This window comes from Bison bison, unplaced genomic scaffold (genome assembly GCF_000754665.1).
Source record: "Bison bison bison isolate TAMUID 2011002044 unplaced genomic scaffold, Bison_UMD1.0 scf7180017864289, whole genome shotgun sequence".
Classification (NCBI taxonomy): Eukaryota; Metazoa; Chordata; class Mammalia; order Artiodactyla; family Bovidae; genus Bison; species Bison bison.
Genome location: NW_011494861.1, coordinates 1463088 through 1482348, shown reverse-complemented (window position 1 = coordinate 1482348; position 19261 = coordinate 1463088). Strand labels below are relative to the sequence as shown.

At 41.9% G+C, this 19261-nt stretch overlaps 1 protein-coding gene across 1 annotated transcript in view; it reads left to right on the top strand.

Annotated features, from left to right (window-relative positions):
* Nucleotides 1-19261, top strand: part of VPS13D (vacuolar protein sorting 13 homolog D (S. cerevisiae)) — a 274572-nt gene that overhangs the window by 100381 nt on the left and 154930 nt on the right. Inside the window, exons 43-52 of the mRNA XM_010850181.1 lie at nt 2406-2508; nt 3565-3717; nt 5810-5945; nt 6978-7025; nt 9482-9632; nt 9720-9930; nt 13363-13610; nt 15312-15503; nt 15812-15938; nt 17644-17786. Coding sequence (XP_010848483.1) covers nt 2406-2508; nt 3565-3717; nt 5810-5945; nt 6978-7025; nt 9482-9632; nt 9720-9930; nt 13363-13610; nt 15312-15503; nt 15812-15938; nt 17644-17786 — 1512 coding nt within the window. The remainder of the gene's footprint in view (nt 1-2405; nt 2509-3564; nt 3718-5809; nt 5946-6977; nt 7026-9481; nt 9633-9719; nt 9931-13362; nt 13611-15311; nt 15504-15811; nt 15939-17643; nt 17787-19261) is intronic.

Genomic DNA, 19261 nt, shown 5'->3' with positions numbered 1-19261 from the left:
TATTTCGCATGATTTACAAGCCAGGACCTTTCTGATAGGCTGAGCTCCTTACAGAGCATAAGAACCCGCACTGTGTATAATGGTCACATTTCCCTGGGGATCGGGTCCACCGGGCAGACATTTCCTCAGCTGGAGCTATTTAAGCTAAATGTGGATGTGAGGAGCTTGGGGTTCTTTTAGCCTATGAACCAATTAGGTCTGGTCACCAAAGGAGGTTTCTGAGGCCACCAGGGAATCCTGTTCTCTTTGGTGAGCTTGGGGCTTTTGTCCTCTGGCGCTATGCCCAAGGCAGGTACATAGCTGAGCTGGACTCTAGTATGGAAGATGTCCGCTCCTTCCCCTGTGAGTTTAGACTTGTGAGCCCCTCCACGTATTTTTATCTTCAGTGAGGCAGGCTGTTGAAGTCCCTGTGGGTATGTGCAATCCGCACAATCAGCTTGGGGACCTTAGCAGTGTGCCTACCTAGGCTATTTAATTTCACAGCCATATACTCATGAATACCTTTATATGGGTTCCTAGCACTTTATTCCATGTTACAGTGTGATCAAAGCTACTTGCCACCTGTTCTTTTTAAATCTAATTTGCAAATGGAAACTTAGCGTCTGGCTCACAGTGGGATATGAAAGCACATCTGGCTGCTTTTCCTCCTGGGCCCTTTATCTCCTTCAGTAAAGCTGCTTTCTGGCTCAAGGAGGGGGAGGCTCCTTTCAAGGTGCCACAGTGAGTACTGTTTACCCTGCTGACAGCTCTTAAATTTTTTACTCCCCCTCTGCTCTTGTCAGCAGCCTCACAGCTACTCCTTAATTTTCAACTTGTTGAACACTGATTTTTTTTTTTTAAATCAAGCCTTGGGAACTAAATGAGGCCATTGGGATGAGAAATGAGCATATTCTAGGTGGAGATTATATTTAGATGCATTTGGGGTGTCTCTAAAAAGCTAACCACTAAGTTGTGGGAACACGCTGGAGCCTACTTACTTACTTAGACTCCCCTGAGCCATTGTTCTTACCAAAACAGAACTTGTCTTAACCTGAAATGGCTTGTTGTGGCGTGTGTAGAGCACTAACTTCTGAAAACTTAAGAAGCTACAAAGGGAAAAGGAAACAGTGGTTACTTTTTAGAAGATGTGACACTGACTTAACCATACTGCCCCTGTGCCGTACCTGAGAGGTGGGAGAAGCAGGCTTTGATGGGGTTGGCCTTCTTGATTTTGCTGGCAGGAAACACACGGTCCTAGAAGATGAATTGAATTTTGCTGTAGTCTTCTCAGCCGGCAACTGCAGGCACCTCCAGCTGTCATTTTCTCCACAGCTGCAGACCACTTGGATCCTGGTCTTCCGAGGGCTGTCTTTGTGCTTTAAAGCCAGACACAGAGTAAGACTGGGCCTCGCCCGTTTTTGTCAGCCGGGTGTGTGTTGTTGAGCACGTCAGCCTGGAGGCTCCCAGCCCTAGGCTGGTGCTGCCTTTGTAGTTCCTGCTCCCACCTCGCTCTCTCTTTGTGTGGCCAGTAGAGGAAGCACAGGCCCTGGTAGGAGCCAGGGCCTCTCTGCTCCCAGGAGTGCGCAGCAGGCTGCAGGGGCACCAGAGAGCCTTCCTCAGTCTGTTTCCAGTGTTCATCGTCAGGTCCAGCTCCCCCTAGAACTGGATCATATGGATCCGTTTCATATGGATCAGTGTTTCTCTCCAGTTTCCCCGATTACAAGCTGCTTTGTGAAGGAAACCATATTTTGTGTTCCTCTTGGCATCTCCATAGAACCTGCCTTATACAGATGGTGAGGATATCTGTGCAAGAAAAATGAGCTAAAAACTTCATTTAAATAGCTTTGGGATAGTATCTTTTTGAATTTCCAGGGAGGAAAACCCACAACTGCATATGTAAGAGAACAGGAAAGGATGTTTTCATTTTTTTTATAAATGTGCTTAGTATGACTCAAGGGTAATTGTTATGTAAAAGAGAGCTTCCTGAAAGTACAAGTGTTTTGGACAAAGTGATACAAGTAACACGTGTTCTGTCTTGCTGCAGTTCAGGTTATCCATTTAGAATGGCTTTCTTGGAAGCAGTAGAGGTTCATGTCTGTCTGTCTTGATGCCAGCCGTGGTAGAATCACGGGAGAATTGTGAGGCGAGAGTTAAGGCCCATAAGAATCACGGGAGAATTGTGAGGCGAGAGTTGTCAACCATCACAGTCAGTTGTGGGGGACGGAGTCATCTCACAGTAGGCGGCAGAGTACATGGAGATGCCCTGCTTGGCCTGTCAGCACAGTTGTGGTGCTTCGTTCTTTTTTCTCTCCACTATCAGCCTCTTTGCGCAAGAGGCCATGGTGGGCACTGCCTCCAGGTTCCGGGAGGGTCTCTGCCACACAGGTCAGGGCGTGCGCTGACGGCCTTCTGTTTGCTCACAGCAGAGATGAAAGCCCCCAAGCGCCGGCAGCCGTTTGTCCCTTTTGCTCTGAGGAATCATACAGGCTGCACTCTGTGGTTTGCCACCCTGACCACCACGCCCACCAGGTAAGGAACACGGGGTCTGTCACCTGGTGCCATCTCTCTCACCACAGGCTCCTGTGTACCAACCCAGCAGAGCAAGCCGGGCCCTCTGTGAGGCTCTTGGGATCCATTGCATTTGAATCAATAACATGATGTCTTGCTGAGGCTAATGATGGAGGTTCTGGTTCTACGTATAGTCTGTAGTCAGAGAAGTAGATTTTGAGTCTGAAATATCCAAACTGTGATCTTGATGCCTGGGCATCCATTGTTTTTAAAGTAAAAGTTGAGTAGTTTAAGGATATGAAAGAAAAGTCACTCCATCCTTTCTCCTCGGTCTTCATTCTACTTCCCTCTTTAAGAAAAGCTGTATGCTATTATGAAATCAAATGGTTTGCCCATTTTTCTTCCAAAACTGCTTGAAAATACTTCTCATATCCCTCACCTCCACCCCGAATTATCTTCCAAACCTGCAGCACACTTGAGACCAGGTGGAACTGGGTGGAGTTGGGAGAACAAATGAGTTCACCTAAGCCAAGTGAGAAGGCTCTCTAACAACTTTCTGCGGATTTAGACCTTGGCTCAACTCTCCAAATGCAGACTGATCTTCCCAATTTAGTAGTGAAGTATATGAAATGAGGACCAGAATCAGTTGATTTGAGAACGTATTTCTCTTGCCTCCACCAAGTATGGTAGTGCTCTAGAAGAAACTTTTTTTTTTTTAGTCAGTTTTTTTAGTCACTTAAATATTGGGTTGGCCAAGAAATTCATTCAGGTTTTCTAATACTACAGTTAAAAGTCACAACTAGCTTACATAACTCCTTGGGTACCAGACTCTACTGCTGGCAGCAGGTGCTTCTGCAGTGATTGCTTTCTAGCTATTTGTAAAGTTTCAAATGTTGTGATTGATCATGAAGTTAACTTGAGTTACTGACCTTTAAGGTCCTCTTTTGCAGCCAGGTTATATGGCCTTATTGCTGCGAATTGCCTCCTGAGAGGGTTCCTGTTTCCAGCCCTGAGTTCTGGGTGAGAGAGGGGTGGAGAGAAAGAGGGACCAGCTGATACTGTCTGCTTTGGTTCCAGGGCTGCACTGTCTCACAGCGGGAGTCCAGGGGTGGTTCCGGAAGGGAACGGAACGCTTCTTGATGATGCTCACAACGTTAGCGAGTGGCGAGAAGTCCTGACGGGTGAAGAGATTCCCTTTGAATTTGAAGCAAGAGGAAAGCTAAGACACAGGTAAAATGTGGTTTTCTTTTTGCCTTAAAAAAGGGGGGGGAATATATATATATATAAATAATCGTCTCTAGTGTTTTGCCTCTTCACTTTCCTTTGTTAATGACTTTACTGTTTTATTTTTAAAAGGCATTTAGAAAACCAGTGTTTCCTTTTTAAAAAAATACAAAGACTATTTGGGAATACGTTTCTTTCCATCAGTTATCCCTATATTTGACAGGTGAGGTGGTAACTGGTATGTTCCATGTAACTACTTTGGTTGAAGCATAGACAGATCATAGCTCTCCAGTTCATTGCATCCTAGCTGGTTTTCATGATGGAGTGGTGACATGGTCTTATGAAAAACATTATCAAAGCACAGTGAGTTTTAAGCTACACATGTGCCCTTTCAGCAAGCAGATGGTTTCAGGAAGCAAAGCTGATAAGATGGTTTCATTCTTTTTTTTCTTAATATTTATTTATTTGGCTGTGTCAAACCTTAGCTGTGGCACGAGGGATCCTCACTGTGTTATGTGGGATCTTCCGATCTTCCATTATGGTGCACGGACTCTCTAGTTGCGAGGCTCAGGCTCTTGAGTGTGTGGGCTCAGTAGTTGAGGCTTATGGGTTTAGTTGCTCCACAGCATATGGGATCTTAGTTCCCTGACCAGAGATCAAACCTGCATCCCCTGTGTTGGAAGATGGATTCTTAACCAGTGGACCCCCAGGAAAGCTGCATAAGATACTCTCATTCTAAGAATAACTCACTTAAGGAGACCACTTACTGATGCACTCAAAACCACCAGTTGAAGGCCGGGAATAAATGCAAAAGAACATTGTGCCTGGTAACTGAGAGGGTGTAAAATGTGTAATAAAATGTTCTTTTACTTGCCAACATTTTTAAGTAGAAGGGCTGTCTGGTGGATACTGAATAGTTAAGATTTTAGCGTTTGAGCCTCATCATCTAAAACTTAAGAGGTTGGCTTCAGCCTTCTGTGGTCACGTGTGTTCTTGGTGCGTTGATTCTTTGTATGCTCAAACACTTCTTCCTTCCATATAGCTCTGTGCCTGTGCACATTATTCCCTAGTGGCAAGAGTTCTGAACTTGGGTGCCTCCAGTGATTTTTAGGAAAAAAACAGTTTATAAAAAAAATCACTGCACTGGGCACATGTACCTGGAAACCATGTTAGAATTTCCAGGGAAGAGTGGTGAGCATTTTTCTGTTCCACAGAGTTCCTGGAGAAGCTAATTATAGAACCATTCACTGTATTTCTTAATAAGCACTGCCTCTGTTGTAGGAGCGGTTTGGCTTTTTTGTCATTTCCGTTTCCATGTTTTGTAACTCATTTTAAGTCCCACCTTTCTGCTTGAATTCATTGAAAAATGCCTTCTCTGGCGTTTCCCCCTTTGGCATCCTGTCCCCCACTCCCTGCCTCCCTCCCCTCTTCCCTTCCTGTCAGCCTCAAGTCCAATTCCTCATTTCAGGCTTCTGGCTTGAATTAGGCAGAATCTAAAATAGAATTAAATGTGCAATTTCCTCCCGTTCCTCCTGTTCTGCCCACTGCCTTCTACTGCAGTTTCAGCAGAGCACTTTAGCCCTAAAACCCTGCGGGCTCTGTGTCTCATTACCCTGTCTGTAAGTTTCTAGGACTGGAGCCCAGTGACTGAGTGTGGTTCTGAGAGAAGCTGGAGATTCCACAAAAGAACCAAGGAGAAAATGTCGTTTTAGGCATTTCCAAGAGTGTGGTTATGTGATTACATTGCTAGCGCAGCATTTTCACTACCCCACTGTCCCAATTTTAGCTGATGTTATCATTTCACGAAGGTTGAGGTATAGGGGTGGGTGGAAGACAGACCCTAGCTAGTTCACCTGGTTTGTACAGAGGGAGGGCAGCTGCCACTCTTACTCAAGCTCTGTACATCTTGCAGTTTTGTTTTAAGCATAAGACACAGTTAAAAATATCCTCTTGATTTCCCTTGCATTAGGTAATCACCAAAAAGTTTGGCCAGCTGGGTTTTTATGTCATTATGCAGTAAATCCAATTTCAGGCTTTGCTTCTACTCCTCCCTTGATAGGATTGTGCTTAATGTCTTTTTCCGTGTTCTGCCTGACAGACACACCCATGACCTCCGGATCCATCAACTGCAAGTGAGAGTGAATGGCTGGGAGCAAGTGAGCCCAGTGTCTGTGGACAAAGTCGGGACCTTTTTCCGATACGCTGCACCAGATAAGAATTCCTCATCCTCTACGGTGTGTGGCTGTGGCAAGGGTGTTCAGTGGCAGGGTTGTGCCTTGGCCACACACCCTCAAAGCCAGGCAGTCAGACAGGCCTGTAGTAGCCTTGCTCTAGTGAAATTTTCTTTCTTTTTTTAACTTTTTATTTTATATTGGAGTATAGCCTGATTGACAATATTGTAATAGTTTTAGGTGACAGCAGAATGACTCAGCCATACATGTCCATTCTCCCCCAAACTCCCCTCCTATCGAGGCTGTCATATAACACTGAGCAGAGTTCCCTGTGCTGTACAGTGGGTCCTTGTTGGCTATCCATTGTAAATGAAATTTTCTCGTTCTTCATTTTTCCTAGTGCTGGGAAGAATATTTTGGGTCAGTCATAGGCTTTGATAATCACCATATAGATAAGCCAGCCAGTGGTTAGTTTTAGTAGAAAAACAGGACCTAAAATTGGCATCAACACATATTACCCTACCTGTGCAACTCCATTTTATCTGGCCAGAATGTGCAGGTGGGGGCTGCCATCCCAGCTGATACAACTGCCATGGGTGCTCTTGCCAGACAGTCACACTTCGAGGGGTAATCATGTTCCTTGCTGAGTAGCCAGTGGTGACTAGGAAAGCACAGATTGACGGAGATGTGGGAGCTTTCCTCATGCTCTCTTGCTTCATGAAATATGTTCTTGGAAGACACTGATGTTTTCATGGTCTGTCTCGTGCCCCAGGTTTCTTAGAAAAAGAAGCTTTCTTTCAAGATGACTTTTTTTCTGCCCAAGTTCACATCCAGGAACAAAAGGACTAATTTCCCCCAGAGACACCTTTCTATTGTCTTGATGCATCCTGGAGAATTTTGTATATATTGAATGATTGTAAAATGAATATTGCTTTTCCCATATCTTCCAAGATGCTTTTTCTTCATAGTAGACCGTACTTTACCTAAGAGTATGTATAAACATCGCCCTTGCAAACAACTGAAGTTGTTGTTGAATTTAACAGTGCCTGTGCCTTAGCTCTGTACTGATTCTTTGACTTTGGGGATCTTTCTTAGATCGGCAGCCCGAGCAGCAGGACAAATATTATCCATCCCCAAGTTTATGTGAGTATGATTTTTCTGGTCACTGTGTTTACTGAGTGCACACATAGCTCCTGATGACCACTGGACTCTGTGGTTGGAATTTATCTTTTTCATTTTCTGTTAATGATTTCCTTCCTTTTAAAAGAACTTGCAAGGAAATGTGTTCACCTAACTTGGTATATGAGACTGAATATTATAGGGAAGGAGAAAAAAAAAGGGCAAATGTTTTGGTCCAAGGTCTCTTTTTCTAAATTAAATATAAATTAACCTTTGTACAGCTATATGTATTTTACAGGTTTTCCCCCAAAGGTCAACATGAAAGTAATTCAGAATGAAAAATAGTAAGATTCCCTCCCCTATTTGATTTTTGAAACATCACCACAGGATGACATTAAAAGGCTGTCTTGTGGTTTTTGCTTATAATTTCTTCTCCTTGAGGATAGTACGTTTCAAAATGTGAAATTTCAGATAAGCATAGAGACAACAAGATCGAGATTTAAGACAGGTGTTACTGGGCCCTCGTTCTCCCGGGGCTTTGCTGGGCTGGGTCAGCGGAGGCTTTCATGATGATTGTGTCCTTCTGATAACACTCTAGGAGGCTGTACTCCACCTTAAAAATTTTTTCGTTTTTAATTTAAAAAATTTATTTATTTTTAATTGGAGAATAATTGCTTTACAATATTGTGTTGGTTTCTGCCATGTCTCAACATGAATCAGCCATAGGTATATGTATGTCCCCTCCCTCTTGAACCTCCTTCCCAACCCTCATCCCATCCCACCCCTCTAGGTCATCACAGACACCGGGTTGAACTCCCTGTGTTACATAGCTCCTTCCCATTAGCTGTGTATTTTATACACGGCAATGTACATGTTTCAGTGCTACTCTCTCAATTTGTCCCACCCTCTCCTGCCCTCGCTGTGTCTTTAAGTCTGTTCTCTATGTCTGAGTCTCTATTCCTGCCCTGCAAATAGGTTCATCATATTAGGTTCTAGATTCCATAATATGTGTTGTTTGTTTTTCTCTTTCTGACCTACCTTACTCTGTATAACAGACTCTAGGTTCATCCACCTCACTAAAACTGACTCAAATGCAATCCTTTTAATGGCTGAGTAGTATTGCATTGGAGAAGGCAATGGCACCCCATTCCAGTACTCTTGCCTGGAAAATCCCATGGACGGAGGAGCCTGGTAGGCTGCAGACCATGGGGTCGCGAAGAGTCGGACATGACTGAGTGACTTCACTTTTACTTTTCCCTTTCATGCATTGGAGAAGGAAATGGCAACCCACTCCAGTGTTCTTGCCTGGAGAATCCCAGGGACGGGGGAGCCTGGTGGGCCGCCGTCTATGGGGTCGCACAGAGTCGGACACGACTGAAGTGACGTAGCAGTAGCAGCAGCAGCAGCAGTATTGCATTATATATATATGTACTCCAGCTTCTTTATCTATCCCTCTGTCAACTAACATCTAGGTTGCTTCCATGTCCTGGCTATTGTAAATAGTGCTGCAGTAAACATGAGGTTATGTTTATCTGTACTCTTCCTTTGCTTTGGAACTACCTGGAAGTTTTGGTTTAAAACATGGATCTTTTCCTTTGGTTGTTTATTAGGTTGGTTTTCACATACTATTTGTTTTAATGAAAAACTAGCAGTATGGAAAGCTTAGATGGCGTGTCATTTGTTTCTCCAGTTAAAAAAAAGCAGTATCAATATATTCTGAGTACTCAGAGTAATAGTTTTAAAAACCTTCTGTTTTACCTAATGTGAAATTTTATATTTAAAAAAAAAACCAAAAAGCCGTAAATTCTTGGCACATGGTAGCAGCACAAAGTGTGTGTTAAATGTGTGCATAGACACATGAACACAAATAGGAAACAGTGGCTGCACCTATAAGACCAGAAATAAATCAGTTTCCTCTAGTATCTTGGATGGCATCATTGACTCAATGATGCAAATCCCGGGTTTTAGTGAAGGACAGGGAGGCCTGGCATGCTGTAGTCCATGGGGTCGCAAAGAGTCAGACATGACTGAGTGAGTGAATAGCTAGTATCTTGAGTTTTATGAACCTTGGTGTCCTGTTAAAAAAAGAGTAATTATTGAGCAGAACTTAGACAGTTATCATCGTGAAGAAGTTTTTTTTTTAAAGTTCTTTGAAATCCAAATGTTGGCTTTTTATAGGCATGTCAACAAACAATGTATGGGTATATTGAGTAAATTTCATCACATTTAGGAAAAAACGTTATTCTTCCTATGAAAGGCATGCCAGTACAAACAGCTCTTCAGAACTGGCTGTTATAATAGTGGGTATTAAAGGATATTCACTCCTATTAAAGCAGAGTGGTTTTAGAGCTTAATGACTCATTTCACTGAAGATATATAGTCATAGTAAGACGCTTTATGTAGGCCTTCTGACCGGTGTTGTTATACTTTGCGTGATTTTTAAAAGCCACACTTTTTTATAATTTTTCTCTTTTCCATAGTTCTCTTCACTCCCACCTGTCCGGGTTGTCTTTGCGGTAACAATGGAAGGCAGTGCTCGGAAGGTGATCACGGTCCGATCAGCCCTCATTGTGAAGAACAGACTTGAGACGCCGATGGAACTGAGACTGGACAGCCCGTCAGCTCCAGACAGTGAGTTCTGACACTGCCTCCTTGTACCCTGAGCTGGACTTCAGGGTGGGAGACATGCCTGAGTGCTAACATGTGTTTCTGTGGCAGAGCCTGTGGTCCTTCCCGCCATCATGCCAGGAGACTCTTTTGCTGTGCCTTTACACCTTACTTCTTGGCGACTGCAGGCCCGGCCCAAAGGACTGGGTGTGTTTTTCTGTAAAGCTCCTATTCACTGGACCAATGTAGTGAAGATTGCTGAAGTTAGTAGCAGCAAACGAGAATGCCACTCTATGGACACGGAGAAAAGCCGGTTCTTCAGGTAAGCATGGTGCAGCAATGCCATGTAGATTTTGCCATTTTTTTTCCCTTTATGCTTTCTCTGAGGACTCTTAGTGATTCAGTTGTGCTTATTGAAAACCCTAAAGTTCTTACTCCTTAAGTGTTAAAGTTCATAAGAATTCAAGAGTTAACCCTGGGCAGGAGAGTGGCTGTTACTTACCACCTAATATTCATGGGAGAAACAACCACAAACCCAGTACTCACACATATGCGATTAGAAAGTGGTCTGTCTGCATCAGCTTAAAGAGAAGACATGTAAAGGGACTTCCTTGTGGTCCAGTGAGTTCTGACACTGCCTCCTTGTACCCTGAGCTGGTCCAGTGGTTGAGTCCACCTTGCAATGCAGGGGATGCAGGTTTGATCCCTGGTCCAGGAACTAAGAACCCACATGCCTCAGAGCGACTAAGCCTGAGTGTCTCAACTAAGACCTGATGTAGATAATAGATATATAATAAGTGTATGTATATATATGTGTGTGTATGTGTGTATTTATTTATTTACTTTAAAAAGAGAAGATATCTGGAGAGGGAAGAAAAAACAATGACAAGTTCTCATCCCTACATTGGGGAGCAAAATCCTAGAGGTGGGAATTTTTCAAATGACACATTTCAAAGGAATGTGGGTAAAGGTGCACCTAATACTGACTTTTCTTGGGGACTTTGACAAAATTATCATGTAGACTCCTCATTTCCTCTTCTGAAGAGTACAAGTAATATGATACTAGATTCAATGATAGAAAAAATACTGGATTGCTATTGTGAGATCTTTCCAAACTTAGACTTTAAACTTGTTTAAATGAGAGATGGTCAGCTTTAGTTTCCTTTATAGCAAAGACAGGCATTTGCTTAGTGAAGATAAAGGAGAACAAGAAGAAGATAGAGAATGCCAGTATACCCTTTATCCAGATTTGCCAGTTGTTAACAGACTACGTCTCTTTTGGTGATTTATAACACAAAAAACAATAAAGATATAAATGGTTTTGAACAGCACTGTTAGGCAGCTTGTCACAATTGGCATTTATGAAACACTTTAACCATCAATTCCAATTGCATTTTTATTTCAAGTATCTGCGGACATTCATCAGAGGTGACCATCTCCTGTGCCATAAAACAAAGATTAACAAATATTAAAGAATTGAAACCCCTCACAATGTATTTCATTATTATGATAGTTATTAAGTTAGATGCCAGTGACAATAAGGTGCTTACAAAACCCCAAATATTTGCAAATTAAGCAGTACATTTCTAAATAACCTGTGGGTTCAAAAGACATCACAAAGAAAATAATATTTTTAAATAAATACTAATGAAAACCAGACATATTAAAATATGGGGGATGCAGCAAAGGCAGTCCTAAAGGGAAATGTGTAGCTTTTAATGCTCACATTAGGAAGTCAGGAAGACGTAAAATCACTGCTCTAAACTTCTTCCTTAATGCAGAAGAGCAAACTACACACAGAGAAATAGGAAAAGAAAAGAAGTATGAAAATCAACAAAGTAGAAAATAAACAATAGGAAAAATCAACAGTGTCAAAATTGGCTTTTTGAAGATTCACAAGCTTGATAAACCTCTAATAAGACCAATCATGTTGTGAGGCAAGAAAACACAAATTGCCCGTATAAGGAGTAGAGAAAAAGGAGAACTGCTGTAGACCCTACAGATATTAAAAGATTTGTTATAAACAATTTTATGTAAGTAAATTCCACACTGGAAGGATAAATTTCTTGAAAGATACAGATCGCCAAAACTAACACAAAGAAGAAATAGGAAACTCAAATAACCCAGTATCTATTAAAGAAATTTAATTTGTAATACAGAGGCTTCACACAAAGAACATTTAGGACCATAAAACTTCACTAGTGAATTCTACAGACATTTAGGGAAGAAGTCATATAAGCTCTTTGCAGACTCTTTCAGAAAGAAGGGGAGGAGGGAATAGTTTTGACTCATTTTAAGAGGCCAATATTCCTGATACCAAAAGTGATATAGTTATTATTAAAGAAAGAAAAAAAGAAAACTAGTATTCCACCATGAAGAGATGCAAAAATTCTTAACAGGATACTCCCCAATAGAATCCAGGGAGTGAAGTTTATCCCAGTAATATAATAAGTTTAACATTCAAAATTGATAAATTTTTTTTTTTTTAAGCATGTGTGTGTTAACTGCTTAGTCATGTCCGACTCTTTGTGACCCTATGGACTATATAGCTCGCCAGGCTCCTCTGTCCATCGGATTCTCTAGGCAAGAATACTGGAGTGGGTTGCCGTTCCCTTCTTTATGGGATCTTCCCCATTCAGGGATTGAACCCAGGTCTTTAACCCAGGTCTTTGCATTACAGGCAGATTCTTTACCATCTGAGCCATCAGGGAAGCCCTTTATGAGACTTAATAATTTTATTAAGACTTCAGAATTCCAGATCAACCTATAGAAATCAATTATATGCTTATACTTTAGCCGTGAACAAATGGAAAATGTGATTTTAAGAACACCGTTTACAGTAGCACCAAAAATTTTTATTATTTAGGAATCAGTCTAGGGAATGATATACCAGTCTTTTACCCTAAGAATTACAAAGCTTTGCTGAGGGATAGTAAAGAATCTGCCTGCCCGTGCAGGAGATGTGGGTTTGATCCCTGGATCAGCAAGATCCCTTGGAGAAGGAAATGGCAACCCACTCCAGTATTCTTGCCTGAAAAAAATCCCATGGCTAGAGGAGCCTGGTAGGCCTCAGTCCATGGGGTCGCAAAAGAGTCAGACATGATTTAGTGACTAAACAGCAACAAAATTAATGAAAACCTATTAACTAAGTGGAAAACAATCAGGTTCATGAATTGGATTGTTAGGATTTCCATTCTCACTAAATTGATCGGCAGATACAACCCAGTCGGTTATCACTAGAATGAGTTTTTTAAAAAAATGGCATATGAACCAAATATGGACACATACAACAACATGGCTGAATCTTGTTAAAACTTAATGCAAAAAAAAAGAAACCCAGACACAAAGACTAAATACATCCTGTATCATTCTATTTATGCTATTCAAGAACAGACACAGCTAATTTATAATGATGACTATCAGAAATTGGTTGCTTGAATGATGGTGGAGGTTATTGATTGGAAAGGGATATGAGGGGACTTTCTGGGATGAGAGAAATGTTCTGTAATTGGTTTGGGGTGATGCTTATAGGGGTGTGTATAATTGTCAGAATTCATCAAACTGAACATGTAAAATCCATGTGTTTTACTGTGATTTGATTATGCCTTAGTAAATGTGTTTGGATTGAAAATTGCAAATATCTTACCAAATTATTGAACCCTTTGAATGTTATCCTGTCTCAGACTCATCTAAGGAGAAAAAATTCAAGTTCTTCATTCAAGCTGATGATTTTTACACCATTTTGTCATCACAGGTTTTGTGTGGCCATAAAGAAGGAGAATTACCCAGATTACATGCCCTCCAACATATTTTCTGACAGTGCAAAACAGATTTTCAGACAGCCTGGGCATACCATATACCTCCTGCCGACAGTGGTCATCTGCAACTTGCTCCCTTGTGAACTTGATTTTTATGTTAAAGGAATGCCCATTAATGGGACACTGAAACCTGGCAAGGAGGTGGCTCTCCACACAGCTGATACCTCCCAGAACATTGAACTGGGTAAGGGTTTAGTCAAATAATTATTTGTAATTATTCTGTGAAAGTGTCAGTGGATATCTTATGACTATTTGGCATACATTTTGGGGAAACCGTAGCACATATAATACTGCAGTGAGTTGGCTCAGGGACTTCCCTGGTGGTCCAGTGGTTAACACTTCACGTTCCAATGCAGCGGGTGTGAGTTTGATCCCCGGTCGAAGAGTTAAGATCCCACGTGCTTCCAGACCAAAAATCCAAAACATAAAACAGGAAAATATTATAACAAATTCAATAAAGACTTTAAACAATGATCCACGTCAAAAGGAAAAAAATGCGCCAGCTCAGAGGATTTATGCAGTTAAAAAAGCAAAACTTCTAACATAGAAAATCATTGAAACAAAAAAACTGAACAAAACTAAAAGATCTCAGGGCAAGCGCTCAACATCGCCTTTTTTCTTGTGTTGCTCACTTAATATGTGACTAAAGGAAGTCTTTTTGTCTTTTCAAACCTTGCTTTTTACCAGCTGTAGAATGAATAAAATCTTCTCTCTCTCCTCTTTCAGGAAAGGGGAAAACATTTTCCAAGCACTCTCGGTACCCCAGACAGTATGTCAAATACTTTGACACACATGTTCTCGTGTAATCCTTACAGCAGTAGTTATGAGTCCCATTTTACTGATGAAGACATTGAGGTTTGGAATAGTTAATACATCGTCATTTTCAGTTGTAGGGATGAATGAAGTGAAGAGAGTCACTATGATAATCTGTAGCTCTTGTAGCAAGAGGGTCCTTCCAGATTTGAGACAGAAAGAATGTTTCTTTAAGGCTGCTGTAGACATGTTGAAATAATAAGGATGTAGATATTTACCTTTTTTACAGTTTTGTAAGTGATTTCATTCTGTCATCTCATTTGATCTTCACAACAATGGATGTCTCAGGCAGAGAGACAGCTGTGGCCCCCATTTTACTGATGAGGAACCTGAAACTCATTGAACTTCAGCAGCGTGTCCCACAGGGAAAAGCTTACATTTTTGAATACGTAAATCCTTGAGCTTAATCTCGAAAAGAAAAAATACTGCAACCCTACTTGTCTGTTTAAAAAAAAAAAATAGGTCTTTGCTCTGATATTTAAATGTTTCTTCAACAAATGTTTACTGAGCCCCTGTATAGAATGGAAATGCCCTCCCACCCTCCATCACTGTGTGCTCTTTGAGCACTCCTTGTCTTCACTCTCATTGTTTACAGGGAGCATCACTTTTAATAAGAAGCTCTTGAAGTAGATACTGTTGTTATCCCTTTTGGCAGATGGACACAGTGAAGTTAAATAGCTTGTCCCATGTCACACAGCTGTGAGGACAGACTGGGAATTTGAAGCCAGGCAGTGAGGCTGCAGTAAACCTTAACTCTTACCCTATACTTGGTGTTTATTGGGTTTCAGACACCCAGCTGAGGGCCTGTATAGTCAACTCTTGAATAACCAGAGCTGTGACTGATGACTTTGATTCTTCTAATTATTACACGGTTCAGACTCTCTAGTGTGACTTCTAGACCATATTTATTCTCACCCCAGCTAAAGGGAGATGGCCATTCTAATAAGGTTTCTGCCAGTTGAATACTGTAGTTACTGACTGTTCCAAGAGAAATCAAATTAGTTTGGCTATGGGCTATTTTGACAAACTATAAAGTGAAACTCAGAAAGACAGTAGTTTTATCTTTCTTTAGGGGTGTCCCTGGAGAATTTTCCACTCTGCAAAGAATTGCTCATTCCACCCGGAACCCAAAACTATATGGTAAGAATGAGGCTCTATGACACCAATCGGCGGCAGCTGAACCTCACCATCCGGATTGTGTGTCGAGCAGAAGGATCTTTGAAGATCTTCATTTCAGCTCCGTATTGGTTGATTAACAAAACTGGTATGTACAGAGGCTGCTCTAGTCGGCCTTTGGAGTCGGTCATGGGAATTCAGATTTATTTGCTCCATGCACTAAATGGAGCCAATGCAAACAGATTACCTCAACAGTGTAAGCTGCTGAACCTTTCCCACTCCATAGAAGTGCTTTAATCATGGTCAAGACTGGCCTTTTGGACAATGACTGAGTCCACTGAATAAATTCAGTCATCACTTTCTTCCCCCTTGATGATATTTTTTCCTTTTATTATTTGCATCTGTCTTGGATACACTGGGTGGGATTGATATAAACATTTCCCCTCCTTCCTAAAGGGCTACCACTGATCTTCAGACAGGACAATGCAAAGACAGATGCCGCAGGCCAGTTTGAAGAACACGAGCTGGCCCGGAGCCTGAGCCCTCTCTTATTCTGCTATGCTGACAAAGAGCAGCCAAACCTGTGAGTACAGTTATTTATGGGAAGGGGAAATAAGCTCCCAGAGAAGGGAAAAATTAGCAAAGGCTATACTATATCCGTGTAAGTAGAAATAGACTGTAGATAACCATCCTGACTTGGCAGGGGGACAGCACCATGACTTAATGGGATTTTTTTCGGATCTAATTTCTGTGTTATTCGATATGGAAAATAAACCATTTGGTTTTGGTGTATAATGAAAGCCAGTTTTATTTTTCATGTACTGAAGTGGTTCTATTCATAACTGCTGATGGTGAGAGACCCACATGGTCTCTTTTCTGCTCGGTTTCTCTCCCCTGGAAGCACTCAGCGCAAGCAGAGGAGCTGGCTTCAGAGGGAAGACAGGTTGGCCTGTTGGTAGAGAGCCTGCACCCCATTAATCCAATTCAGGCCATCTTGTATTAGATTCTGAAATCCATCTCTTTCTGTTGAAATAAAGTGTGCCATTTCAAGATCTCAAAGCACTCGTTACCTGTTTAAACACAGGAAAAAGCAACAATTGTTAGGATTAGCGGACATGTCTGTCTTAATGTATGGTAGGGCATTAAGGAAATGACAACCCACTCCAGTATTCTTGCCTGGGAAACTCCATGGAGGAGCCTGGTGGGCTAAAGTCCAGTGGGTCACAAAGAGTCAGACACGGCATTAATTCACTTTATTTATTTTTTCTTGGATTTGACATTCTGCTTTTACAGTGGTCTTCTGATATTTAGCCTTAATCCAAAAATATGTAGGTGAATCTGACACTGCTAAAATGCCATACCCCATTATCCATAGAAGGATGCTGCAAACTTAGAGGAGGGCCACTCCAGTGGATATAGATGCATCTATCTACCTAGAGGTTGGGCTGGAGTCAGGAAAGGACTGACCAGGGTTCTGGCCAGTAGGAGACATAAAACAGCTGCTTGACATAGTCAGCAGGCCCAGGCTCACGGTTTCCCTGAATGGATTTTGACAGTTTTAGATCCAGGACTTGAAATTCAAAACATAGTTTTGTCCGTCAAATTCACAGTTTCCAAAGCCTTTCCACATAGATGATCTCATTTGATTCTCCCAACATTTCAGTGGATTAGGCAGCACAGCAAAGGAATGAGGAAACTGAGGAAGATGAGGAAACTGAGGCCCAGGGAGAGTTATCTGCCCAAAGTTACGTAGCTTGTTAGTGGCCGAGCTGGAACACACATCTGGGAATTATGTTTCCAGGATCCATGACAGGATGCTGGCCAACTGCATGGTGCTTTGCTATTATAATAGCACCAGGCCCTTGAATGAATGTACCATTAGCTGCATCTTCTGTACGTACTTTTCTCATATGTTCAGGGTATTTCATGAACCCTTGAAACAACGGAGTCAGGAAAGTATCAGTTTGCTTTGAATCTTTGTTTTTTCAGATATTGTAGCATTTTCCTCATGCCTTATGCTCCCAGAATCGATGTTTTCCCCTAAAATGTCTAGTTGTGGAGGTCAATACATGTCACACGTTGTTGAACTGTGACTACCTCTCAGATTGAGTTTTAACCACTGATTAATTGCCTCTCTGTGTTTGGGAATAATATGAGAATGAGGAAGAGTCAGTGTTAGAGTTCTAATTTTGGCCGACAGCCACAGCAAGGCTTCCTGATTAGAACAGGTAGAAAAGATTTGCTTACGGATGAATGTCTATATACGTCTTTGCTTTTCTGCCCCACAGCTGCACGATGAGAATCGGAAGGGGGATTCACCCTGAAGGCATGCCAGGCTGGTGTCAGGGCTTCTCCCTGGATGGTGGTAGTGGCGTCCGAGCTCTCAGAGTCATCCAGCAAGGAAACCGCCCAGGGCTGATCTATAACATTGGTGGGTTATGTTTTGGGGAGGGGGAGAATTTAAACCACGGGCCAACGACTTCAGGCTTGGAGGGATAAGCTGGCCCTACATTTTGGTCTGTCTGCAAGTGCTGGTTTTCTCATTTGCCATTGGGTCAGGTATCCATTCTCTGAATGCTAGATTGATATCATCACAGACCTATTCTCCTAGGGATCCAAGGAGCTACCTAAACACTGCCCCTTTGAGGTCTGAGGCTGTTCAGTTTCAGACTCACCTGTGTCAGGAAAGTATCAGTTTGGCTTGAATCCTTATTTTTCATGGAAATAATAGGAACACTTAGAATGCTTTTCATCCTCCATTTCCCACGCGTTCATTGAAACCTGCAAACCCTAAGAGGGTAAGAAGCATTGTTCTCCTTGAAATTGAAGCTGAGGGGTTAAGTGACTTGTCCAGATATAAAGGGGAAGTCTGGGTTGGAATTAGGATTATGACTGAGGTGTCCACATTTGAGGCAAAAAATATAAAATGCACTTGGTGGTTATGATAATTAGAAATCCCTAAGCTAGCTTAGAGGGCTTCCCAGGTGACTCAGTGGTAAAGAATCTCTGCAATGCAGGAGACACAGGTTTGATCCCTGGGTTGGGAAGATCCCCTGGAGAAGGAAATGGTAACCCACTCCAGTATTCTTCCCTGGGAAATCTCATGGACAGAGGAGCTTGGCAGGCAATAATCCATGCAGTCACAAAGAGTTGGTCACAACTGAGCACACACAACTAGTCTAGATTGGTGCTTTAACACTTTACACGCACAAGCTTGCTTAGATTCTAGAGGTGGGGAGCACCAAGGGAAGATGTCCCTATGCCTATGTGCCTCAAAAGATGTCGCAAAAGATTAAGACAAACTTGATTTAATTATGTCTCAGATTTGAAGTGTTAGCAGTGCATCCTTCCTTTCCTATATAACTTCTGGGCTCTCAAAGCATTTTTTACTCTTGAATATTGGGAAACCATTGAACCCTCTGTGGTAATAGAAATGCTCTGTCTTGTACTGTCCAGTGTGGAGGCACTAGCCGCACATGGCTGCTGAGCACTGGAGAGTACATTACTAAGAAATGTGGTGAGTGTGTGACAAAGAAACTGAATTCTTTGTTTTTTTAATTTTGGTGCATACGAGTGGTCATGTATGACTAGTGGCTACTGTTCTGGACAGTGCTGATGTAGAGAGTCATGTTACAGAAGGAAAAACTGAGATGGTATTACTTAGCTGTTTACCTTGACTCCCATGGAGTCAGTGCTTTGTTTAAGTGTTGGAGGGTTTATTAGTGAAAGACTCTCTTCCAAGTATAGTTTGCTTTTTGTTTTTTTAAAAAATTTGCATGCATTCTTCCTTGACATGGAAGCTGTCTCCTTTAAAGTTGACAAGACTTTTAATAGAATAGAGAAACTTTTATCTGATCCTCCAGCTGAGGATCACAATTCTCATGTTTGTTCGCTCCATCCCTTTAG